Here is a 23,914-nt window from a genome sequence, read left to right as displayed (position 1 = left end):
ATAGGCCGCTCTTCTTGGTTTGTCCAACAAAGAACCCCCCGAATTACGCTTGTCAACATCCAGTTTCTTTGTTACCATCTTGACTGTATTGCCTCGCATTTCCGGCTGTCTCCGCCAGTCGATTCATATTAGCCGCATTGGACCGAAGTCGATTTCTTGGAGTCGTGATTAATCTTTGTTCTGGTTAAGGTACCTACGAATAGAAGGGCAGGCAAACACAGTAACTGATGGCGAGTGCCTGCTCTGAATCTAGTCTGAATTACATCTTATACTCTAGGTGATATAAGGTATGAAGTATTTCATCCATTTGATAGCCTAGACCTAATGCCCATATCATCTGTAACACTTTCCTCCCTCCAAGTTGCGAGACTGGAAAACGTCCTTTTTAGATTATAGGTCTATAATTACAATAATTTAGGCAACCTATATTGTTTTTCCGTGTTTTACTTGATTGCTATGGAAACAAACAATCACAAATATCCCGTGCCTAGTTGTAGAATCTTCCAGGCCGCAATCACTAATGGCAGTCAGTGTATTATAACTGGCACTGGCTCGCACTTTCAGTTTCTCCAGTCCTTCCTTTTGACACGGCAGATTTCATCCCCTACTCTTGATATTTTATTCATCCTTGATTAACAACGAAATCACTTTGAATCATACCTGCAACACACACTATCCCTACTCATAAATTACATCCTAAAGCATTCATACTTTTCCATATCAGCACCTCTTACGCCAGTCAACAAAAGACAAAAAACGAAAGAAAAAAAAAAGAGTTGTAATGTTAATAACAAGTCCCTGGCTCACAGCCGCAGTCTGCAGTCTGCAGATGTATAGTACGCCAGGCTCCTGATCGTTTTCCCAAGTGCTTACTGACCCTAGTGTTGTAGACTATGTCTAGCATCTCGGCACCACCTACATCAAGGTCAAGCAGACCTCTCGGTGCTGGGCCGGGTTCAGGCCCCAGTCGAAATTTAAGCAACAACAGACCACTACAAGAGAGAGGCGACGAAGAGTGGGAAGTGCTGCGCTTAATTGTTGAGCGACGCAATGAAATGGTTGTTAATACAACGACCAACGACGTTGCGAACAACAGCTGGCTTACTTCTATCTTGAAGATGAGCTCCAGCTACCTGACTTCGATGGCGATCTTTACAGCAAGAAAGAATGACACACACGCCCTGTCAACCTCAGAAAAAGATGCATGGAAAAGATTTCGCAGAGGCTGAAGAAGTCTCATACAACCACAAAGATCTTTAACCATTATATTGGTAAAGTCCCTATCGAAGATCTTACTTGGGGGCACGTTGTTGCTGTCATCATCATATTCGGGAAGGCTAAGGTCAAAAACTCGACATTTGGGAAGAAAGCCCAGATCAAGTTCCCACGGGCCAATATTGCAACGATGGTCCCAAACACTAATATGCCAACTCTGACCGATACCACGATCAAAAGGCGTGGTGGAAGAAAATCAAGCAAGACGCTGTCACGGATCCAAGACTCTGCCGATGAAGGTGACACAGACGACAACACAGACGAGGACAACATATACGACGAGGACGATGAAGTCTTGTTGGATGAAGATTGTCTGACAAAGCAATGGAAGAGCTTGGAGAGTCGACGATATTTGATCCAACAAGTCTTCAGCCCCAAGCCAGGCGAGCACCTTCCTACCAACAGATATATTTGGATGTGGATTTTGACAATTGGGCATTTCCAGTGTTGGTGTAGTAGGAATGTTGATGCGTTCTCCCTACTGGCGTTCGTATTAGTCTTTTAAAGGTTCTTTGTGCAAGAACCGGATGTGAATTTCGATTGACGTTCAGTTCTAACATCAGGAACCCTTAGAAGATTAATATTAACACTGGTGGGGAGAACGCATCAACACTCTTATTACACCAAGACTGGAAATGCCTAACTGCCAAAACTACCACCGGTCGCTTAGGAAAACGATAGGGATAGCATTGGAATCATGTCCGAGGAGGGTGGAGGGTCGGCGGACGAGGAAGCTTTGGTGGTCATGATAAGGAACAGAGGATCAGAGATAGGTTTCATGTCTAATGAAATGAAGAAACATACTTTCTGAGTCTTTCTCGACAATACCTGTCAATTTACCAGAGCCTAAGACATGGTCGCATACCCATCGTGAATCACGTATCAGTGAAGCTTTCAAGGGCATATTGCGTCATGACTGAGAGAGCAACACAATATATCTTGGCGTGATAGGCACAGCAAGAAGAGAGGATTCTGCGATTCCACTTCAAAGTTGTCAGTGGACTTGGAATAGGTACTAAAGATGTTCGTTTTGCAAAAGATACTCGGTGTCTTCTTTTAGTACCGATAAATCACGTAACGTCAGACTTGTACATTCATCTCCACAAGGCTTTCTCTAGGATGGTTTAGAAGAGTCTTTCCTAGTCTCAAGGGGCATGATGCCTTATGATGAGCTAAGTTCGTTTGTTTTCCTAAGCTTAGGGCTGCTAGTCTTGATGATAAGCTTAAACAAGTCATGATGCTAGGCTGAATTGATAAGCTCATGAGATGCACAAGGATAAGATTGCCTGCTGTACAATGAACGGGTGTGATGCCGAAGCCCGAGAAATGGGTTCCAGATCGACAATGCAGTGATGTTCAGCTCTCGAGGCGCCGTTCGTCAATGCTGTTGTCTCAGTGTCGTCCGAGAATGAATTTTCATGACACAGAAGTGAGTAATATAATGTTGGTTCAAAGAGGTAGCTAGTCATGCTGGCGCAGTAATCCAGAGCCAAGCAAACTATACACTCGTCATGGTATACATCTAGACTTTCTTCACTTTCCTAAATGACCCGTTGCATCCGTGCCTCTTTGACTTTGACCTTGTCTCTGATGCCAAGCAAACGCAAAGACCAGCATTTATTAGAGTCTGGAACCAAAGTGCGGAGAGGACCCAGTTTGGGACTCCTCCCCCGGAGGCGAAAAGCTGGGGTTGAAGGAGTTGGAGAATTCACCTTAGCTAATAATAAGGTAACAGATTCAGAATTAAGCATCTAGTTAAAGTTGGCTTGCATTCGGATTGGGGTTTTATAACGTAACGGTATACCGTTAGTTTTGGGGTTACGGGTAGCTTAACTTGACTAAACTAACAAGTCGTGCGTGCTATTAGACGGATCGTAAAAAAAAGGCTAGATAATTGGAATAAAGCCACTGACTAAAACGAGATAGATATGCGGTGCGGAGAAGATAATCCCTGTTGTTGGTATGTGCGTGAGAAAGAGATAAAGATCATGTGGATGTCTGTCGTATGTGCCCACCAAAAGTACCTCTTCTACTCAATCAGAGTCCTCACAATCCCTGAATGTAAGAATGTCAGTTTAGTCTATTGGGTCCTTTTCCCCGCAGACAAGCCGTAGATAAACATTGGACAGGGGTTTGTTTGGAGGAATGATATCTCAGAGTTCCATGGAAGTCCAGTAGCACACGACAAGACACCTTTTTTCACCTTCCTGAAAAGGAGAGGCTGAGTTTTCTAGATAGCAGTGGATACAAGAATACCCAAAACTTTTTTCTACCGTCGCTACTATTACAGTATGCAACGTCAGATCCTTGACACCAGAGAGGTGTTATTCGGGCTCTTTGGGCCGTTCATGACCGGGGTAAACCGCCCCAAGGCACAGTGAAGCCTTATCTCTGATTTTTTTCTTGTCTTTCTCACTAAGAAGTAGTCTAGAAAGATTGTACTTTTATTCTCTCATTCAACCTCGGGCGTTTTACAGCACTAGGGTGATCCTTTCCACTTGGAGTTTGGCTCCGTGTCACCACAGAGATGAGACATGTGTAGAGAGAAATGCCTTCTATTCTGCCCTGCGCCCGGTTATATGAACAGGTACCTACACTGCATCTAACAATTGTAGTCGAGTCGAGTCGAGCCGAGTCCAATGCAATGCATCCGAGCGGCAAGGCATACCTTGTCTCCCTCACCACATGCAGCAGCTGGGAAAGACAAGACAGACAAGATAGCTACCAAGGCGTTAGTTAGCTGACAAGAAGACCCTAGGTTCGGTTCTTCTGTTGGTGATATTCAAGCTTAAACTGTTTACCCACTCCCCCTACTCAACCCAACCTTTTACGTGATTGATCTTCATTCGGACGCCCGCCTAGTGTAGGGTTCCATCAGAGGTGAGAAGAACGAGCATGGGCTTTCCAATTCGAGCCTGGTCTTGTACGTAGTATCATTTGTCTCTTGTCTTGATGAGAGAGATTGTCTTGGCATTTTGACAGTTTGGACAAGTCCCCTCTCGGTAGATTGGGAGAAAACAAGTAGGTACTCAGTCAATGCCTGTTGGTATTTAACTACTAACCCTCCTCCCCTCCATTTCCTCTCTTTCTCTCTTGTCTGTCCATCTTTGTCTGTGTGCAACGTTGATTCAGTGCGGGTCTTGTACTGTTCTTCTCGTCTTGTCTTGTCTTGTCCTGTCCCTGCCCAGACCTCTCGTCAATCTAGCCAAGGCTCTTGGCTTCTGCATCGACAAAAGGCTTGGTATTTCCAACAGTTTACTTGGCACCTTGGCTTCAATTATTTCTCCATAAATATTTCCTCCCTGTAAGACGAACGCGGGTACTGGAAAAAACAAAATGTCGTCTCACGACGTCGAAAAGAAAGACCTGGGCTACGATGTCGCATCGCCCCCAACTAAAGATGTCGGCCTCGGTGAAGATCAGCACATTCGAGGTCTCGAGACGAGCGCTGAGACGTCGCTCCACAGAGGCCTCAAGGCGCGACACATCACTATGATTGCCATTGGTGGTGCTATCGGAACTGGTCTCATTATCGGTACCGGAAAGGCTCTCGCCCAAGCTGGTCCTGGTTCTGTCTTTATCTGTTATACTCTTGTTGGTTTCGTCGTCTTTCTCGTCATGGCTGCTCTTGGTGAGATGGCTGCTTGGTTGCCCATGTCTGCTGGTTTCACTGGTTACGCTTCTCGATTCTGTGATCCTTCTCTCGGTTTTGCTCTTGGCTGGACGTGAGTATTCTTGACTCCAACAATGCGATTCCCACCAAAACTAACATTTCCTAGATATTGGTTCAAATACATCATTGTCACGCCTAACCAACTTACCGCTGCCGCCCTCGTCATTCAATATTGGGTTGATCGAGACACAGTCAATCCTGGTGTCTTTATTGCCATCTTCCTCGTCGTCATCTGCGTTATCAACTACTTTGGTATCAAATTCTTTGGTGAACTCGAATTCTGGCTTTCCTCCTTCAAGGTCATCACCATCATCGGTATAATCCTGTTCTCTCTCGTCCTGGCTCTCGGCGGTGGCCCTGACCATGACCGAAAGGGTTTCCGATACTGGAGCAACCCTGGGTATGTATACCGATTCCCCACGCGGCAATTGTTCCCTGCTAACGACTCTCTAGTGCATTCAAGCCTTATATCATGGAAGGCGACGCTGGACGATTCCTCGGATTCTGGTCCTGCATGGTCAACGCAACCTTTGCCTACCTCGGAACCGAACTCGTTGGTGTCACAGTCGCTGAGGCCCAGAACCCTCGCAAGACCATCCCCCACGCCATCAAGCTTACCTTTTACCGAATTCTCTTCTTCTACTGTCTCTCCGTCCTCCTCGTCGGCATGATCGTCCCCTACAACTCTGAGGAACTTGCCTTTGCCACCACTGCCAAGGCTGGTGCTTCTGCCTCGCCCTTTGTCGTTGCTGGTACAATCGCTGGTGTCAAAGTCGTCCCTCACATCATCAACGCCTGTATCTGCATCTTTGTCTTTTCCGCCTCCAACTCGGATCTGTACATTGCCAGCCGAACCCTCTACGGTCTTGCTTCCGACGGTTCAGCTCCCGCCATCTTCAAGAAGACCAACAAGGACGGTGTTCCCATCTACGCCCTTGGCATGTCTGCTTCTTTCTGTCTGCTCGCCTTCATGAACGTCTCGGACGACTCCACAAAGGTCTTTGGCTACTTTGTCAACCTGACCACCATCTTTGGTCTCCTGTCCTGGATCTCCATCCTTACCACTCACATCTTCTGGTGCCGCGCCAAGAAGGCTCAGGGTCTTTCCAACGAAGCTCTTCCCTACGTCGCCCCCTTTGGCATGTGGGGATCCGTTGGTGCTCTTGCCATGTGTATTCTTATTGCCTTGACCAAAAACTACGACGTCTTTGTCCGCGACAAGGAGTCAGGCAAGATCATGGGCGGCGAGAAGTACAAGACCTTTATCACAGGTTACCTGGGTATTCCCGTCTACCTGATCCTCATCTTTGGCCACAAGTTCATCACCAAGTCTCGTGGTATCAAGCCCCATGAGGTCGACTTCTATACCGGCAAGGATGTCATCGACCGTGAGGAGGAGGAGTTCCTTGCTGCCCAGGCTGCTAAGCGTGAGGCCGAGGGTCCCAACCGTGGTGGATGGTTCTACAAGACCTTTGTTTCATGGCTGTTCTAAACGCATGTATATATGGCCTCATGTTTGTTACATCAGCATATCTGCTGTCTGATTATGAGTATATGTAGTCAAGATTATCATAAATCAAGAACATTCTTCATATTATCGACTGTTTCGTACAATGAATTTGTGAGAGTAAGCGCGAGGAGGCAGAAGTAAGCTTACTACTATCCGACTACACTAGTAATAATTAAATATATAAGTGATAGCTTATCACTAATAAGTTACCAGTCCCACAATACGATGTATAAGTAGAAACTCATGTCCTGTTTCAGAATCGTGTATATACAGCCAAGATGACTTGGCAACACAACTGCTGACAGTGGAAATTTCCCTCTTGACTTGACTAAACATATTCATGACATGCAACTCGAGACGATGATGGAGCAAAAATTTACTAATGTTTTTAAAGAGAGTCTAGGAATATGTTTAAACTCGCCCGCAATCCCCAACTCAGATCAAAAAGGTACTCCATTCAATTCATCTTGTCCAACCATTAAACATTTCTCTCGTTGAGATTCGTAAGTCGTTCATATTGAACATAGCTGTGCGTCGTGCCAATGCAATTCTGCTTCGCTCCTGAAAGTGCGCCTCAAATTCATATCAAACTTGCAGCTTAGAAAAAGGACTTGACCCAGTCGCTGGCTCTCTTGTATGTGCCATAGGTTCCGTAACTCTTGTAGTTGTAAGAGCCTGCAAAGGTATTAGTCCATAAATCATCAGACACTGGGTTAATTAGTGAGTATTTGGGAGTGTCACGAACCGTAGTTGGTGTATTTCGTGGGGTACGATCCTGGGAGATGGTCAGTACTGTGAATACTTGCAGTGGGCTTGGTGATACATACCGTAGTTGGAGTACTTGGTTGGGTATGTTCCTGGTTGATGGTTAATACTCCAGAAATTTTTGATGAGATTAGTGGAACAAACCATAGCTAGAGTACTTGCCAGCAGGCTCAGGCTCGGCCTCGCGCTTCTCTACATCTTCGTCGCGCTTGTAGTGTCCGTAGTTGGAATACTTCTTGTAGTTGTAGCTTCCTAAGGAAGAGTCAGCATCTGATGAGCTATAGTTATGAGAACCACGAACCATAGTTGGTGTACTTCTTAGGAGGGTAGCTTCCTATGAAATAATTAGCATCGCGAAGCTCAGGGAAGTATGCATCACATACCATAGTGAGAGTAGCCGGGTTCTGGCTCAGGCTCGGGTGCGGCCTCACGCTTCTCTACCTCTTCATCCCGCTTGTAGTGTCCGTAGTTGGAATACTTCTTGTAGTTGTAGCTGCCTATGCAAGAGTTAGCACATGCAACTCGGAGGTAGATGATCGATACATACCATAGTTGGAGTACTGCTTGGGATAAGATCCTGTCAAGTCATCAGTAACATGTTCCAGATTATCTACCATCACCACACACCGTAGTTCTTGTACGTCTGGCCTGGCTCCGGGGCAGCTTCTGGGGCAGGAACTGGAGCCGGTGCAGCGATGGCACCAGCAGCAAGAGCGAGGAGAGAAAGAACGGAGAACTTCATGTTGATGTCTAGAGAAGAGACAAGAAGACTGTGGACTGGAAGCGGGAGTGTCAAGTTGGTGAGGCTGAGAATGAGTTGGTGAGGGAAGGTTGGTAGAAAAAGGACATTTGGCTCTGGATGGGAACTCCAGCTTTATGGACGGGGATCAACGCAGTACTAATGAACACAGTCATCCTCATGATCCTCTCAACGAACCTTGCTTCCTTTGCACAGGTAGACCCAAAGCCATCTCCCACATAGTAAGCCCCCTCTTCTCAAGCTCATCACTTCCAACGGATTCGATGATGGCGTCGGCTTCTGCGGCATGTGCTAAATGAGCATCCTCAGTCTGAGGAAGCCTCTGTAGCCCGGCTTACCGCTAACACATCTCAAGTCTAACGCAGAGATGCCAACCTCGTATCAAGCCCATCGTCAGCCAAGTCGTCTTGATACGGCTGAAGGTGAGAGCAAGTGGAGGGGATCACCACCGTGCAAAGCTCACCATTGGCCCATGCCAAGGCTGACAAGCCATCACGTTCGTTTGAGTAACGATCGCGAAGTCGCTAATAAACTCTTTTTCTGTTGTATCATCGACCACGTCGACTAGCTCCGGCTTTGAAGATACCGGACCAGGCTTCCCAGTGATGAGGTCGTGCTGTGTAAGCCTCGTAGAGCTCTAGAACGTCTCTTTTTGTCAAGTTTGCCTGCAAAGGTTGCCGAGCTGAAGGACAGCATGTTTCCTCATTGGGACCAGCCACGATCTTAGAGCGGTGGTGATCAATCATGTTAGTTGAAGCTAATGCACGTTGGGCTCTTTACTCGAAGACGTAAATAGCACGTTAGAGTTTGTGTTTTTGTGCCAAACGTGCATAAGTTCGACAGTGAGTCTTGCGGCTGGCAGTCTGGGTTTGGAAGTCATGATGTATTCGATGGTAGGGAATAAACTGGATCAACAAACTAAAGCCTTAGTATCAGCGTAATCAAGATACTATTGAGCAGACTGCTTAGCAACGGATTATACGGCTCACGTATTCCGGAATACTGTCATCTTTTAACAAGCTGAGGTCATCAATTAATTAATCTACCAGATCACTGATGCGGGGGATCTACGTTATCTGAACATGGGATGGGTTGAACCAATACCAGCCAGCCTCATTTCCTTCCAGCATTCCATTCCCACGTTACTCTAAAACTAAAACTCCATTCCCGTTTCCGAAATAGTCACACCATAGTGAAGTCCTGTGGCTTCTAATTGAACAAATCTGTTGGTTGGAGCCCTGGGCTTGCAAATACAGGTCTCACAGTTACAAGAACCCAATCGCCATAGCCTTGATGGTCACAACTTACACGCAACTGTAACTGACATGGATGCGGTGTTGTGTTTTTCCTGCATTAGTCCGATTCAAGTTTTTCTAATATGTAAGGAGGCACAATCCATCACTAGTCGAAAGCAGCCTCTCAGCCTTCTTTTCTCAACGCCACAAAGTGGTATCACGATGTACACTATGTCGACATGAGTAAGATCGCCTTTTTCCGACTTTGGATGATTGGTGCCCGCCTCGTTTATCGTGTCTGTTGGGTCAAGATTGACGAGCAGCTGTAAGAGCTACGAAAAGCCTCTCGACTAGACTATTGATGATATGGCGGGATTGCCTCATCAAGTATCAGGTATGCCCCGGCTGGATCGGCAGTGGTAATTGGGTTGGCACTATGAATGTCAGCCGCTCACATTGATGCTTTGTGAATGGGCTCGACGACTCCCGTTCTAAATTTATACGAGGATTTCTGTGCTGTTCTGGTTTAAGTCATTGTGCTAATAAAATTCCCAACTGTTCATTGCCTGTCTTTCTTCTTCATCTTTTTATACTCGAGTTTGAAGTTCCTGTCCTGTCCATTCTTTACCTCCATCATCCATAACCATGGCTCCAAAACGAGAACAAGAATCTGCGCTCTTGAACCCTCAGATCGAGAATCATGAAGACACAGATGAAGACTCAGAGTCCTTTCACTATATCCCTCCTCCTCGAAGGCGTCGTTGTACAGCATGCAGATGCTTCGGGTGGACCATGACATTCCTCACAGTCGTCCTCATCTCAGGACTCACCGGTGCCTGGATCTCAATGGCATATCTCGAGATCGACCAGACCTGTGCCATGCATACAACAAAGTGGTGTAAGTCCTTCATGATCCAAAATCCCAGATCATTTATCTGACAATTGCCCTTCAGCGCCAGTTCTTAAAGACATTGCGATAAAGTACCGAGAGCAACATTTCGATGGCAACTTTATGCAAGAGAACAAGTTCCGCAAGAATGGCTCGGCCGAAGTTGACAAGGCATGGGAATCATTGGGAGTCGATTGTATGTGTTCCCTCTAGATTTCTATGACACTAACTAACAATCTGTAGATCGACCTGGTGTTATCTCTTATAAGGATGGCATTGCCAGCGGCCTCACTGATGCTCACGTTCAAGTCAGCCCCGAACATGGTGGCGGCTTCATTGTCAACGTTGAGGGCATGCACCACCTTCATTGCCTGGTATGTATTGGTCAATTTGTCATAATAAACATGCACTAACTCGAGTAGAACCTCGTCCGTAAGAGTCTGTACTTTAATTACGATCACTACAAACACATGGGCGGACACGCCTTTAAGAATGACGGCGAAGTCTTCCGTCTACACGTCAGTAAGTTGCAACGTCTTTCCTCATTAATTATGTATCTGTACTCATAACCGTAGCACATTGTCTCGATACCATCCGCCAGGTTCTCATGTGCAACGTTGATACTGGTGTTCTTGGACAAGTTTGGTATGACAAGAAAGACCCAAATGCGTTCCCAGACTTCAACACCAAGCATACTTGCAAGAACTACGACGACATCAGGAAGTGGGCAAAGTCACTTCAGGTAAACTCCATCCATTCCTCAGATTTGACAGACAAATATTGACTTGAAGATAACAGGCTCCCCCTCCCGAGAAACTTCCGGAAAACTTCCTCGCCAGTCCACATGATGTTCTTGAGTTCACTCCATGATGATGCATGCCAGTATCAAATTCTATTTATGATAGGCCTTCTTTTTTTATCATCATATCTTCCATTGCCATGTATAGTACGAGTGTTATGTGCCTATATATATCTAGAGCCTTCGGCTGACATCATTACTCAATATATTCCTCCTAATATACAATATATTCACCATACTCATATATCATTGTTCTTTGCGACTCCAGACCTACTACCTTTGCTCCATAGCATCTAACTTGTTTAATCTCCTTCTCCCGTAACTCGAGTCTCATCTCAATCTTAGCCGCTAGCCCAGCGTTAGACTTTACTATAATCTGCATGCGGATGGGAATTTCTTCAAGTATGGAATTCTGCCTCATTAGCCGTATCGCAGAGATAAGTAAATCTGGTATGCTTGTTCGGCAAGAAAACCGCCTTGGCATCAGCCATGCCGTTCGGCCGGAAACGGTTTTTATTTACATAGTGACCAGCCTGCATTCCGGTCAAAGACGAGTGTCAATCACAATCAGATGAAATATCAAGAGCAATTTCTACTTATTGCATTTTTGTTATAGACTTTAGTGGTTTTCACAATATCAATTATCTAACTTTTTCTGTCTCTACACGAGCGTATAAGTTGGAAATAAGGACAAAAGTACAACTCGATGGGGACGGAGCATCGTATTATAGCTCAATCCTCTGTCACAAAAATGCAACTCAATATTACCATTCTTTAAAAATCAATGTATACTGCTACTTTCTGGTGTAATTGTATTATATTTTTGACTAAATGATTGTCCTTATGGTTTCCTCCAATATCGTAATGACTGTGGTAGAGCTCCGGCTCCGATTCGTATACCATCAAAGCCCTATATGCACTTATGCTTTGGCGTGAGGAGCCTCAGCCTCAAGACGGTGGAAGCCACCAGAGGCAGCAACATCCTTCTGCAACTGAGCAATGCGCTTCTGGTCACCGGTAGGGTCACTGGACTCTCCAGACAGAGTCCACTCAAGGTACGAGTTGGTGTAGTTGGGCTCAAAGCTGTCATCAAGCACACCAAGACGCTTTCCATACTTGGTAACCTTGTCCCAGTCACGACGAACATTCTTGAGATCCTTGCTGAAGTACGCAAAGCTACGTTCAAAGATCTTTCGGTTCAGTTCTGTGCCCATGACAGGCTTAAAGTCGACGTACTCGGCCCATGCCTTGTCAGGCTCCGCGAGGACAAAGTCGGTCGCCCTTTTGACGGCGCGGAGGAACGAGCGTACTTTTTCGGGGTTTTCAGACAGGAAGGTCTCGTTTCCGATGTAGAGGATGGTACAGAAGCAGCAGCATCCAAGCTCGGCAAGTTCATCGATGCGCAGCATCTGAACATCGTCCTTGGGACGGCCCTGGGCAGCGAGCCACTCCTCAAGCTCAACCATCTGAACGTTCTCCAGACCGATACCGGCGTCGATCTCGCCCTTGGTGATGGCCTTGGAGACGTTCATACCACAGCGCACAGCCGTGTAGTCCTCGGGTGTCATGCCGTAGTGCGAGGTGAGTTCATCAATCTGAATCTTGCCAAACTCGCCGACGTAGCCAATGCGCTTGCCCTTGAGGGTGCGGAAGTCGGTGGTAATTCCCGAGTCCTTAAGGTAGACAACTCCAGTGAAGGGCTCGTCGAGAAGACTGCCGATTGACTGGACGGGGAAGTTCCGAGCCTTGGCAGCCAGAGTGTGAATCATGGCCTTGAAACCAAGATCGACCTTGCCAGTTCCAATGATCTCAGTGACATCCTGACACGTCAGCATCTCTGTTGTCTTTTATCACTTGATAACCACTTACACTAGGATCATTGGGCTCAAGAAGAGCGACCTTGATTCCCTCCTCCTTGAAGTATCCCTTGGCTTGGGCCAGGTACAGCGGGGCGTGGTAAGGCGTAGCGTGCCTGACAGTTGTTAACTCCAAGTTCTTGTGCTAAAGGATATGTCAGTGATACCAGTTGGTGAGGAAAGTGATCTTGTCAGTCGACATTTTGAAAGATCAAGTGATATACTGCTATGGTTAGTTCCCCGGTCACCCGGAAGCAAAGGGGATGGGATGTCAAGAAGCATGTCCTTTCGCTGGTATTATCCAGATCAAGTTCGCCGGTATTTCTCAGATCAACTGCCCTGCCCTGGCCGTCCTCAAGCTTTAGTCAAGTTATGACAGCCGAGGTTGAGGCACAGAGCATAGAGGCAGTTGAACACCCGGATGCGTTCTTTTTAAACGTTACCTTGATACGTGGTAATAATTGCGAGAGCCATAGCTCCTTATCCATGTGTTGTCACATCGTACCGAAAGGTATAGGTTTGGTAAGTTCAACAAATGTTTCTGAAGTGATGGCCAGATAATTCTGAGCAATTGAGTTGTGTTGTTGAAGAGCAAAAGTGAAGGAAGATGAGCTTGATATAGGAATGCCCAACTCTCTGCGGGGTTATCTCAGTTACTATTCTTACTTAACGTCATTGTACTGTGAAGCTATGGTCTTATTGGCCATCGGCTAATAATGGTGAGGGAATATGTTGAATGTGATGAAAAGAGCTCAAGAATGCTGCAAAGTTCGGCTTAACTGGCCGAGTCGTGGTCGTTCTTTGCAGTAGTGCCAACTTCGTGCAGGTAATTCACATGATAATGATGATCTGACAATGATTTCAAGTCAAAGGAACTGGGGACAAACACAATCAGTTAGTCATCATCAGTTCAAGTGCTTGTAATGTGCGTGTTTGAAGCAACACGAACATGAAGCTCATGTTTAGGGTAAGTGAGTTGGTATCAAAGGTTTATTCATTCTGCTGATTCTTCAATTGATCATGCCATCACATTAAATAACATCAACTCTGATAGGAAGTTAGCTACAACTACAAAATATAGATCTATGCTGACTCCGTCATCCTAGGCAAGGCAAAGCCTCGGCCTAGGCACAGGTCTTCCTTCTAGGCCTCTTCCTTCTAGGCCTCTTCCTTCTAGGCCTCTTCCTTCTAGGCCTCTTCCTTCTAGACCTCTTCCTTGGTCTTGGTCTTGGTCTTGGTCTTGGTCTTTTGCATTTTTCGATCTTCGTAGAGGGAATTGAACTTATACCCTCTGGGGGGGGCCTGCAGCCGGCTTTCAATTTTGAAGGTCAATTGAAACGGCAAGACCCTATGGGTCCAATTTGAACCAATGGCCGAACGATCTGATGCATCTGACCAATGGCCGAACCTGCCAAGCCATTAGCGTTGACAGTTGGGCTCACTTTAAAGAGGCAAAGCCGGAAGGAACTTCCATACACTTCGTTAGTATGTGAACTTCCTTTCCTAGCCGGCTTTGCCTAATCAAGAGACAATAAGAGTGTCAAGAGTAACTTGCCAGATGATCTGATGATTGTGATGCGGCATATCTAGAAGAACAACATGATGCTTATTAAACCCGTCAGTAAACCCGGTCAATAGCAACTAAACTGCCGAGTCTAACAATGCAGGCGGCTCAAAAGATGTTTTGTTCATTAGACAATTGGAATGAGGTCCACACAGTATTTACAGCTAAAAGTGTCTCGTGTTGGATTGGAGCTTTGTGCAAAGTCGTCTGTTCCATAAACTTAGTCAAAACTTTCACAACTTTCTGCCCTCAGTTGGCCGCCCGCGATTATCACGAACTGATTAAACTGCCGTTGACAAGGCTGAAGAGCGAAATGTCTCATCAAATCTGCCTTTGACGCATACACATACTCTTTGATTGGTCCGGGGAACCAATCCCGAGCTGAACAGCTGGGGAGAGCTCTCCTTCCCCTGAGATGAGGGAGATTCTCGGTGTCCCGAATAGGAAAGCGTAGGGATACCAGGATCGCGGGTGTTTCCAGGCGTTGCATCTTCGGTGTCGAAAAAGCGTAGGTATTCACGTGGGGGGTTTTAATAATATTAGTATTAATTTTGCTCGTGTGCTCTAATGAGGCCATCAAATCCGAGACAATTCTGATGTCGGTAGCTCCCCGAAATAGGTGACCGAGAGAAAGAAACGTCTTTGTTGGCTCGGTGTGAGAGCTGAGACGAGACTGTTTAGAGTTCCTGCAGCTCCACGCTTTTTCACCCCGTGCACGCTCTCTTTTGACAGATGCGTGTGAATCAAGCGTGTCACAATATTGTAATATTTTCAGCTTCCCAGGTGCTCGGGCCCAGTGAGGCATGGAGAGGTTAAGCACTGCTTGTATCAGTTTTTGATGTAGCTGACACGCGAGCTCTTTCCCAATTGCTGGCCTCTGCACGGGATCTCAAGACACGAAACAATTTAAACTACACGGACCGTCAGTTAAGGTTACGACAAAGAAATTAAGCATCAATGGGATATCAAAGATGCCTGTACATAGATGACATGTCGCGTGTAAACGTAATGGACAAGTATCACAAGTGTCCAGATATAGTAACATGGCAAATAAACGATGAAACCAGATTGATGATCAATATACAGATACAGAGTACAATGTATATGTTTAATGAGGCTAAATGTCAAGGCTGGCTGGAGGTTGGGAGGCTGAGACAAACGAGTCTCGTCAGCAACAGCAACAGCCAAAGACGATGACGTCGATCAACCATTCCAAGACTGGTCAAGGTACCTGCCAACAAAGCGTAGAACTGGAGAATCCCATGATGATCGCTAGTACTAGGACGATGAAGTGTATGGGTAGTCAGGTAGTCTACGTGTTACCCACAGAAGCAGAAGCAGAGGACAATCACATCACACATCGGAGCAGCATCAGTTAAACGCCGACCAAGATCTTTGAACACCAAAAAAGACAAAAAAGACAAAGGCCGGGTGGTAGCCGAGACAGCCGTAATTACGGCCGGTCGGTGAATCGGTCGAGTCCGTCCGTCTAGCTTCCGCCACTTGCACCCCCGTATCATGCTAACGACTATGGTGGTAGTCTAGGTGAAAGAATGCTTTCATCTTTTTTTGATAGAGAAGACGTCGTCACCTACGTGCAATAATGGGAATAACAGTACAGACATACCAAGATTTCGGCCTCGGCCGCATAATCATGGCTACACTTCCGGTCACGGTGCAAAACCTTCAGGTTACGGTGTAGGCCTGACCGATAAGGCCAATAAGACCGATAAGAGCTAATAAGCCGGATAAGGTTAGACTATGCCTATTTTAGCTAGATCTCTCTTTTTTCCTTAAAATTTAATTATCTTTTTACCTTTTAATAGAAGCTAGATATATATATATAAATAATTTCTTTTCTTTCTTCTCTTTACTTTTCTTTTTCTCTTTTTTAAGATATCTTTTTTCTTTATCTATTATATATATTTTTCTAATTTTTTAGACTAAAAAATAAACTTACTAGGATTTAAAGAAACTAAAGAGAAAAAGCAATATAATTAGCTATCTACTGCCCCACACCGTGACATAAAGGTTCTACACCGTGACCGGAAGTGTAGCCCATAATCATGCCAGGGCAATGATGCGGAATGGATCGTCCATCACTTTTCAGGGACTTGTACGTCGGGACCCCGACTGTACCGAATGCGCCAAGAAAAGATGATGATCACTGTGGCGGGCAACGGTTCAATGACCAAGGGCTAGGGAATACTTGTGGTGAGTGAGACTGACAAAATAAGATAAACACCATCATTATTGGATGATCAAGTTCACCTACCTGGGTATCTGTGTATGCTATGCATCATTGGTTACACTCTGTGGGGAAGAGGAAAAAAAAAAGACACAGCTCAGCGCTTTTGCTTTGTTGTCTTTTGATATTGAGACGTCTGAATAACAGTTTCACCACGTTTCATGAGCTGAAGATCTGGATGTGCAGTCGGCAGTGCAGTGCTGGACTCGACGAAGCATAACAGATCGACAGCAGGGCATAGATGGTAGGTAGGGCACATCCTGTCTCACCCGCGCCTCTATTTGTGTCACGCTTTCTCTCGCCTCCAGAAAAAGCTGCTGACATCACAGCGCTCCATGGAAGAATCTCCATGCCAGAACCATGTTTACAGTCTCCAATTTGCATCATCGTCAACGCTTCGAAACCACTTTTCCGAATAACCCTGACATGGCAAAGTAATCGCATTATTTTCTTGACCGCGTCGTTAGGTTACCTTACCCCTCAATTTAATACATAGTTAGCTAGCTGATGTGTTTGCTGCCATGGTGGGAAGATCATCACCACACCAACCTACTGTAGTTTAGTTGGGGCATAGCTAACCATCTCTTTCACCTCCAAAGACAGCAAAAGATTCGTTCTGTTTGGGGACATATAAAGGGTCCTGCGGATCAATACGCGTCGCTGTCCACTCGCCGCTACCTAACGAATAGACCACACCATCGAATATGTATTGAGGCTTGTGAAACAGCCCATGGCTGATGTACAAGACGAATGAGTGTGCCTTGGATGATGGATATTATTTGAGGCACAAAACTTTAGCATCTCTTTGTTCCGAATATCCGGGGTGTTGTGAGGGAGAGTAAATGATGATATGTGCGACACGAAATAAGGTAGTGCTGGGTGTGATCTATGCTGTCATACCTTGACGTTAATTGCTGCTGTCGCTATTGAGAGTGTATGAATAATACCTAGGCACCTTCATAGGAGGTAGGTAGGTAGGACAAGGGGTTACCTTGCAAGGTCCGTCATAGGTGCTACTCCAAGGAAATGGTGAGTAGTGGGTTTGTGGCTTGGAAGCAACCATGTGGCTCGTCTCGACCTGGGCTTCGAGACCCTCGAATGCGCTGTTCTAGGCCGAGTCAACTGTAAACAGCCTATTCGCGATTCGTTATTTCACGAGCATGTGAATGCAGCTGCATTTGCATTGCATCGTGATGAGCAAGCAAGCCCTAATTACAAACTTCCCACGGCGCGGTGCTATTGTGCAACTAGGTTGACTCGTGTTGAGGAAGCGATGTCATTAATTAGCAGGTACTTGGTTAGAGTTTTGGTAACGCGGGGAGATGAACAACCTTACCGACGCGAATGTGAAGTTTGTTTGATATCCATGCGGTAGACTGTATTCAAGACCCTTGGGGTTGGGAATTATGCAATGCAACATGGGACCAACATCATCTCTGTATAGTAATCACTCACGAGATGAATGTTATGCTATGGATGCTATGCTAGTCTAGTAGTTGATTGTTAATACAGTACAGTCAGCTCCATCTATCGTCCACTATCTCCGCCCCGAGCGGATGGATGGGCGGACTCGCGGTCTTTTCCATCGCTTCAGCTTTAGCGGATTCAGTGGATAGTAGACCTGCCCAGGGACTCGTAGTTATGGATGGGGAGAGGCTCCCATGGATCTCGGTCCCCCGTCGTCGCGGGGCACCACAACTTCCCCCTAAACTCGGACCGGATTAGGGTGTGTAGAGTTCCCCCTGAGAAGCCAATCACAGGTACCATGATCGTACCAGTTCACACCCCCCATAGACTCGACCCTTTATTCTGTCGCCTCCAACCTGGTCAAGTCACTCTTCTAGTACTCACAACCATCACCAGTTTTTTTTCTCTCTCTCTTCCATCCACTCGGACTACACGCATCACATAATACATCCTTGCCCTCTTTCTCGGGTCTAGCCTCTTCAAACAGGTGACTGAAGCTCAGTTCTGCCTCTGTTTCTACACAAAAGACAAGACAGCAACAGTAATCCTTGGTCTCGGGACTTTTCCTCTACTGCATCTCAGTGGACCCTGGTCCTGTCTTGCTTCACGACCGACAGCCTTGCCTTGTCTGTCTCTCTCTCTCAAAACATTATACTCGTCCATCTTTTTTTATCTCTCGCCCCATTCTTCCTTTCATCACCTTCTCGCTTCCGCTTCCACTTCCTACTTGTCCCTTCTCCCTGACCGAGCTCCCCTCAACTATTGAGACCTGCATCAGGGATTCTCTTCCTCCCCCCCACGCTTCGCTTGCTTACCTGGAGCTTCTGAGACATACATACTCGTGAGAGAGTACCTCTACATCCCCGGACTTTGATGAAGTTACTTCTTCAATTATAACTCACAGTCGCCAACATGATTTCCAAAACCTTGTAGCCGACTTGCAGTGCGCGAGCTTCTGTATTCAGAGTTGCATTTTCAACCTGCATCTTTCGAATCTTAACTTTCTTCAACGATACAAAAAAGTCTATCTCGCTTTTTAAGACACGACCTCGCTCCACGATAACCTCACCTCATTCTTCACCCGCCCACTCACCAATCTACTACCGTCGACCTCTACCTAGTACTAGTACTACCACCGCTTTACTCTTACTACTACGGCCTCTACGCCACGCTCTTGTGATACTCTTCTATTTCTACCAAGCACTCCTCGAACTATCGACATCATCGACCCAAAATGATCAATAGTATGGCCTCGAAGCGCAATTCGCGAGCTTTCGTGGACGACCACACGCACATCACAAGAGGCCAACAAATACCCAACAACACACAGTTCCGATCCAGACAAGGATCTCGCAGTACCTCGAAAGAAGACATGAAGCAAGAAGTCGAGGAAGTCACCAACATGAACCGCTCCCAGAGCATCACCGCCGTCGCAATGGAAACTTCTCTATCAGCACAAACTAGCGACAGTGACTCACGCTGTATGTCTTGTATCCATCAAATTTATTGGCCTGTCACTAACACGAGCACAGCTTCATCCATATCACGAGGCCGAATCCAGCCATCAGAGCACGTCAAATCTTTCGATGGCCGACCTTTCAACTTTGGAATTGTGATTCCTGGTGTTTACCGGAGCAGTTTCCCAAAGTCCCACGATTTCGAGTACATTAAGGGCTTGGGATTGAAGACCATTGTGTTAGTAACCTCAGTATGATGTGTCGCGACTATGGTGCTAACCTGTAGTAGCTCGCTTGTCAAGAAGGATGAACTTGACCACGACCTCGAAACCTTTGTCACCCGCGAGGGCATTCGACAGGTTAATTTCAACATGAAGGGCACCAAGAAGGAGGCTATCCCACTAGAGACTATGAAGGGTATCCTCGACGTCGTTCTCGACAAGTCAAACTACCCCCTTCTTATCCATTGCAACCACGGAAAGCACCGAACTGGATGTGTCGTCGCTATTGTACGAAAAATCACCGGCTGGGACATCGCGAGGGTCGTTGCAGAGTACAACACCTACGCCGAGCCCAAGGCTCGCGAATGCGATGTCACATACATCCAGGGTTTCGAAGTCTCAAGTCTGGTCCTCTCCAACACATTGCAAAGAGATCCCTACTCAAGACGCGCCCGAGTTCAATCACGCACCTTCTTTCGGGCCGTCGTCTTCTCTACCTGTGTGATGCTCGTGTGGCTCATGTCTGGATTAAGGATGAACAGCATCACAAAATCAGGCCCTCTCTAACCAACATCTCTCCGATGTCTACCCACCGCAACACTCAACAAAATTATGACCATGTGTTCATCCGAGAATCTTGCTCAGACATGACTCTAAAAAACACACTTTGGAACACGACATGTTCAACAAAACAATTTCCTTTTACTATCAATACCTCGATCCCAAGATACCGAACGACAACCAGGAAGAAGAGTAACCCAACAACAAGGTACTCAAATGTCCGACGAACTCAAAAAAGTTGAATGGAACGAGGTTTTTTTTTTCCCTTTCACGACTTATCATGTATTTTAACGGCACAACCGCCGTAGAAGGTTTTCGGAGACGAATCAAGGGCTGAGAATGTCTTCCGGACTGGCGTTTTATTCTAAAAGAGGGCAAGGGAAGGCACTCAATGTTAGACTTTGGGGCTGAAGGAATAGCCCCCTTTCAAAGGAAGGAACAAAAAAAAGAAGTGGTTGCTTGTGTGGTCGGATATCGGCTAGGGAAGGGAGTAACGGCGTTGGATGGAATACACGGTTTCTAAACTGTACTAATAGATTCCTACTGATGATACCTGGATGGATAGCCGGGCGTTGGGTTAAGTAGCACAAGCAAAAGATGCTATTCTTAAGATAATAAGCCATAACCATCTGTGACTTTGACTTGGGTGTGCTGTGCTGCGCTGTAAGCTGTTGTAAATGTAACTTGGATGGACAAGTGGATATATGTGTGTTATCTGAAGACAGATATTACTAAGATACCTATACAAGGCTATATTTGGGGTGCAGTCGTATTACATCAAACCCGTGTCTACGCCTCACAGCTACAGACCCAAATACCGCTTTCTGCTTATGTCAACGCTGCACGGCTTATGGTTTGCGGGCACTCATGCCATGCAGTGACTCAGTCAGTAAGTACTAGGCAACTCGAATCCATGTTTCGTATTTGCAGTAAGGTCATCCCTGATGAATGTCTTGAGGCACTTTTGAGGGCATCGTGGGTGGTATTGCTTCCCTCGTGAGCGTCTTTCTTGGGCGTTTCAACAGGCTTTGGTAAAAATGACCACGTTTGTAAGTTTTGGTTTGTTGGTTCTTGGAATTTCCACTGCAAGAGAGGTAGTATTTGCCAACTTTGCCTATACACTTCCAAGATTCGCTGACGCCAAGGGTTGTAATTGAACTGTTGTTTTGTAACTACAACTAAACTCCAGAATACCAAAGCGCACATGTCCATTTGCCTGCCCTGGCTGCCACTGTTTGTTTCTCTTTTCAACCAGACTCAGCAGTCCCACGTGTCGAAAGAGACCATGCTTGCTTGCAGCAGCCGTATAGTACATCATATCATACATATCAAATCACCTGATGTTGATTTAGTCCTTTCCACCCCAGCGGTTCCTGTCATTCCTAGCTTTGGCGTCCTTGTCAAAGTCACCGTTTGCGTAGACCCATCCTCCAGCAACACAGTTAGCCGCGCCGAGACCAATGGCAGTACCTCGCACGGCACCACGGACGGAGAAGCGGCCGCGGAAGGGCTGACGACGACGCAGGGCAAGAAGCGCGTAGAGGCCAGACCAGGCAGCCGTCAGGCCAGCGCTGCCGGTGGGATAGCCAGAAAGATTGAGGTAGGATGAGAAGAGTAGCGGAGGGGTGAAGATGAAGAGGGGCAAGGATGGGGGCCGCGCGTGGAGAGCGGTTATGAGGGTTGCCAGAAGAGATGGGGGCAGTGATCCAGCTGCGACGTAGTGTCAGTTGATATTATCTTGTTGTTTTCTTGGTTCGTATTGTATGTTTTGAGTCATATGGTGAAGTATGTGATATGGTTCAAGTTGCAAGGATGAGTTGAAGAGAGACAGAGATAGAGAGAGAGCTCAACTTACTTCCCCAGTCGTTCAGATAACCAAAGATGGATTTGGAGGCGGCAGGAGCCACAGCATTATTGTCTGCCATGATTGATATTGTGCAATTGAGTGATTATCAACGTAGCTTGACCAGTTGTGAATGTTATCTACCAACGTAGGTAGGTATTCCTGCTGTTGCCAGTACCACTCAATTTGTGACGTCGTGCATAACGTGATGACTAAGGCATTTTTTCAAACCCGCGTCTAGTCTACACTGCAAATTCGGGACCACAACCCAACTCGGCAGTTCCCGTGTTTGTGATGGCCTCGTCCTCCAACGACATAAACTCTTCACTACCGATAAACATCCGAATCCTTCGACAACGTATGCACTGACGACGACGACGACGAGGAGGAGCATCTGAATCTTTACAAGGAAACAAATCCTTCAGAAAATATTGAATCTTCTCAATCCGAGACAGCGGTCTGGTCTAGACTTCTAGCTTAAAAGAAGAAACAGCACTGCCACAGTTGAATCACCCGAAAGGGGTAGGTCGCCTAAGTAAAATCACACATGTATTATTTTTCCATCAGGAAGAAAACATTCGATAATTCTTGGCTTTTTACATGCGCCTCGCCATTCCCATGTGGGATTGACGGCCCATTGAAGCCCTGTTCTCATTATTCATCTATCTAAGTGTTGTATCTACACTACCTTAGGTAAGAAAGAAAGAAAGGAAAAGTAAGATTCATGTTGTAAAGAGAAAAACAAGAATTCTTCTAACAATAAAAAGAAGGAAATAGTTGATGATTAAAAATGGGGGGTATAATGAAGAAGCGAAAGACATAAAAGAAAGAGAAAAAAAACATCAAAGTCATACAGTTTCCCACGTCTCATCCAATATCATCATGTCGTTAAGAAGTCTCAACCTCAAAATCAGCCTTACTCCAACGATCAGCGCCCACCATGATGATACCGTGGGTCCTGCGAGTAAGCGCTCTGATCATACTCGCCCCAGCTCTCGCTCGAGTAGCCCTGGCCACCATACTGCCCTCCTCCGTACTGGGAATATGCTGTCGCATCCCACTGTTGGTAGTTGGTGGCGTACGCCTGCATGTTGTACTGATCCCCCGAGGGTCCAGCCGTGGCATAGCCTCCGCTTTGGTCAGCGCCGGACAAAAGGTTCAGGTCGAAACCATCCTCCGGGCTGAGCTGTGAGAAGTCGAACTGGCTCAGTGCGCCGTCTCCTTCTTCTCTCGAGGTCGCTATTCGCGATGTGTGGCCGCGGTGCTTGCTCGAGCCCTTGGACGAACTTCCCCCTCGTCGAGAGCTCGAGCCTGAAACGCTCTCATCGTCTGTGGACTTGCGATGGCTCTTCTTCTTGGAGGACTTGGAGCCCGAACGAGTGTACTCGCAACGAAGACTGTTGCTCCGACACCGTTCGCAGCCATTCTTGTCTCCACTACAACGAAGCTATACACAAACAATCATGTCAGCAAATAAGCTCTTGTCAAAGTGGTCGAGTATAGTCCTTGGCGCCGTCGAGCCAGTCTTGAAGGAAGCGGCTTCGCTAAGCCTGAGTGCCGGGAAGATGGGGGTAGGTGTACCTTTTTCTCGTGGCATCTATCGCACGCCTGGTGAGAACTAGAGCGGGCCGTGACAGGGTCGAAGCCATTGCGAACGCTCTGGACCTCATCCGTCTCAGGATCGTACTTCCACGTTCCAAACATGGTTATGTGTGTATGTGTGTTTGTATATCGGACTGTTCCTGATGAGGATGAATCTTGATGACCCATATAATGTAAAGTGAGGATGAA

General features: G+C 46.5%; 9 protein-coding genes across 9 annotated transcripts; 4 read left to right on the top strand and 5 right to left on the bottom strand.

The window, feature by feature from the left end:
- Positions 1 to 1,204: 1,204 nt before the first annotated feature.
- FPOAC1_001799 (uncharacterized protein) lies at positions 1,205 to 1,848 on the top strand (the record flags this gene model as incomplete). Its single annotated transcript, XM_044846388.1, has 2 exons — positions 1,205 to 1,692; positions 1,839 to 1,848. 2 exons carry the CDS (start codon positions 1,205 to 1,207, stop codon positions 1,846 to 1,848), a joined length of 498 nt encoding a protein of 165 aa, XP_044712304.1.
- Positions 1,849 to 4,611: 2,763 nt separating this feature from the next.
- On the top strand, positions 4,612 to 6,440 carry FPOAC1_001798 (uncharacterized protein; the record flags this gene model as incomplete). Its single annotated transcript, XM_044846387.1, has 3 exons — positions 4,612 to 5,000; positions 5,055 to 5,348; positions 5,402 to 6,440. 3 exons carry the CDS (start codon positions 4,612 to 4,614, stop codon positions 6,438 to 6,440), a joined length of 1,722 nt encoding a protein of 573 aa, XP_044712303.1.
- Positions 6,441 to 7,056: 616 nt separating this feature from the next.
- FPOAC1_001797 (uncharacterized protein) lies at positions 7,057 to 7,965 on the bottom strand (the record flags this gene model as incomplete). Its single annotated transcript, XM_044846386.1, has 8 exons — positions 7,057 to 7,133; positions 7,204 to 7,233; positions 7,286 to 7,315; positions 7,368 to 7,475; positions 7,525 to 7,557; positions 7,607 to 7,720; positions 7,771 to 7,800; positions 7,851 to 7,965. 8 exons carry the CDS (start codon positions 7,963 to 7,965, stop codon positions 7,057 to 7,059), a joined length of 537 nt encoding a protein of 178 aa, XP_044712302.1.
- Positions 7,966 to 9,863: 1,898 nt separating this feature from the next.
- On the top strand, positions 9,864 to 10,977 carry FPOAC1_001796 (uncharacterized protein; the record flags this gene model as incomplete). The annotated part of the gene is made up of 6 exons (XM_044846385.1): positions 9,864 to 10,116; positions 10,172 to 10,303; positions 10,351 to 10,481; positions 10,530 to 10,629; positions 10,683 to 10,849; positions 10,906 to 10,977. 6 exons carry the CDS (start codon positions 9,864 to 9,866, stop codon positions 10,975 to 10,977), a joined length of 855 nt encoding a protein of 284 aa, XP_044712301.1.
- Positions 10,978 to 11,826: 849 nt separating this feature from the next.
- NMT1_1 (glycylpeptide N-tetradecanoyltransferase) lies at positions 11,827 to 12,964 on the bottom strand (the record flags this gene model as incomplete). The annotated part of the gene is made up of 3 exons (XM_044846384.1): positions 11,827 to 12,726; positions 12,776 to 12,878; positions 12,930 to 12,964. 3 exons carry the CDS (start codon positions 12,962 to 12,964, stop codon positions 11,827 to 11,829), a joined length of 1,038 nt encoding a protein of 345 aa, XP_044712300.1.
- A 4,404-nt stretch (positions 12,965 to 17,368) lies between these two features.
- Positions 17,369 to 17,637, bottom strand: FPOAC1_001794 (uncharacterized protein; the record flags this gene model as incomplete). Its single annotated transcript, XM_044846383.1, has 2 exons — positions 17,369 to 17,465; positions 17,522 to 17,637. The coding sequence occupies 2 exons, from the start codon at positions 17,635 to 17,637 to the stop codon at positions 17,369 to 17,371; spliced, it is 213 nt and encodes a 70-aa protein (XP_044712299.1).
- A 1,638-nt stretch (positions 17,638 to 19,275) lies between these two features.
- On the top strand, positions 19,276 to 20,286 carry FPOAC1_001793 (uncharacterized protein; the record flags this gene model as incomplete). The annotated part of the gene is made up of 3 exons (XM_044846382.1): positions 19,276 to 19,522; positions 19,574 to 19,736; positions 19,788 to 20,286. 3 exons carry the CDS (start codon positions 19,276 to 19,278, stop codon positions 20,284 to 20,286), a joined length of 909 nt encoding a protein of 302 aa, XP_044712298.1.
- A 1,342-nt stretch (positions 20,287 to 21,628) lies between these two features.
- FPOAC1_001792 (uncharacterized protein) lies at positions 21,629 to 22,205 on the bottom strand (the record flags this gene model as incomplete). The annotated part of the gene is made up of 2 exons (XM_044846381.1): positions 21,629 to 21,990; positions 22,136 to 22,205. The coding sequence occupies 2 exons, from the start codon at positions 22,203 to 22,205 to the stop codon at positions 21,629 to 21,631; spliced, it is 432 nt and encodes a 143-aa protein (XP_044712297.1).
- An 846-nt stretch (positions 22,206 to 23,051) lies between these two features.
- On the bottom strand, positions 23,052 to 23,827 carry FPOAC1_001791 (uncharacterized protein; the record flags this gene model as incomplete). The annotated part of the gene is made up of 2 exons (XM_044846380.1): positions 23,052 to 23,570; positions 23,705 to 23,827. 2 exons carry the CDS (start codon positions 23,825 to 23,827, stop codon positions 23,052 to 23,054), a joined length of 642 nt encoding a protein of 213 aa, XP_044712296.1.
- Positions 23,828 to 23,914: the final 87 nt, after the last annotated feature.

This window comes from Fusarium poae, chromosome 1, assembly GCF_019609905.1.
Source record: "Fusarium poae strain DAOMC 252244 chromosome 1, whole genome shotgun sequence".
Classification (NCBI taxonomy): Eukaryota; Fungi; Ascomycota; class Sordariomycetes; order Hypocreales; family Nectriaceae; genus Fusarium; species Fusarium poae.
The sequence above is the reverse complement of the archived record's forward strand: the minus strand, read 5'-3'. Positions and strand labels throughout refer to the sequence as shown.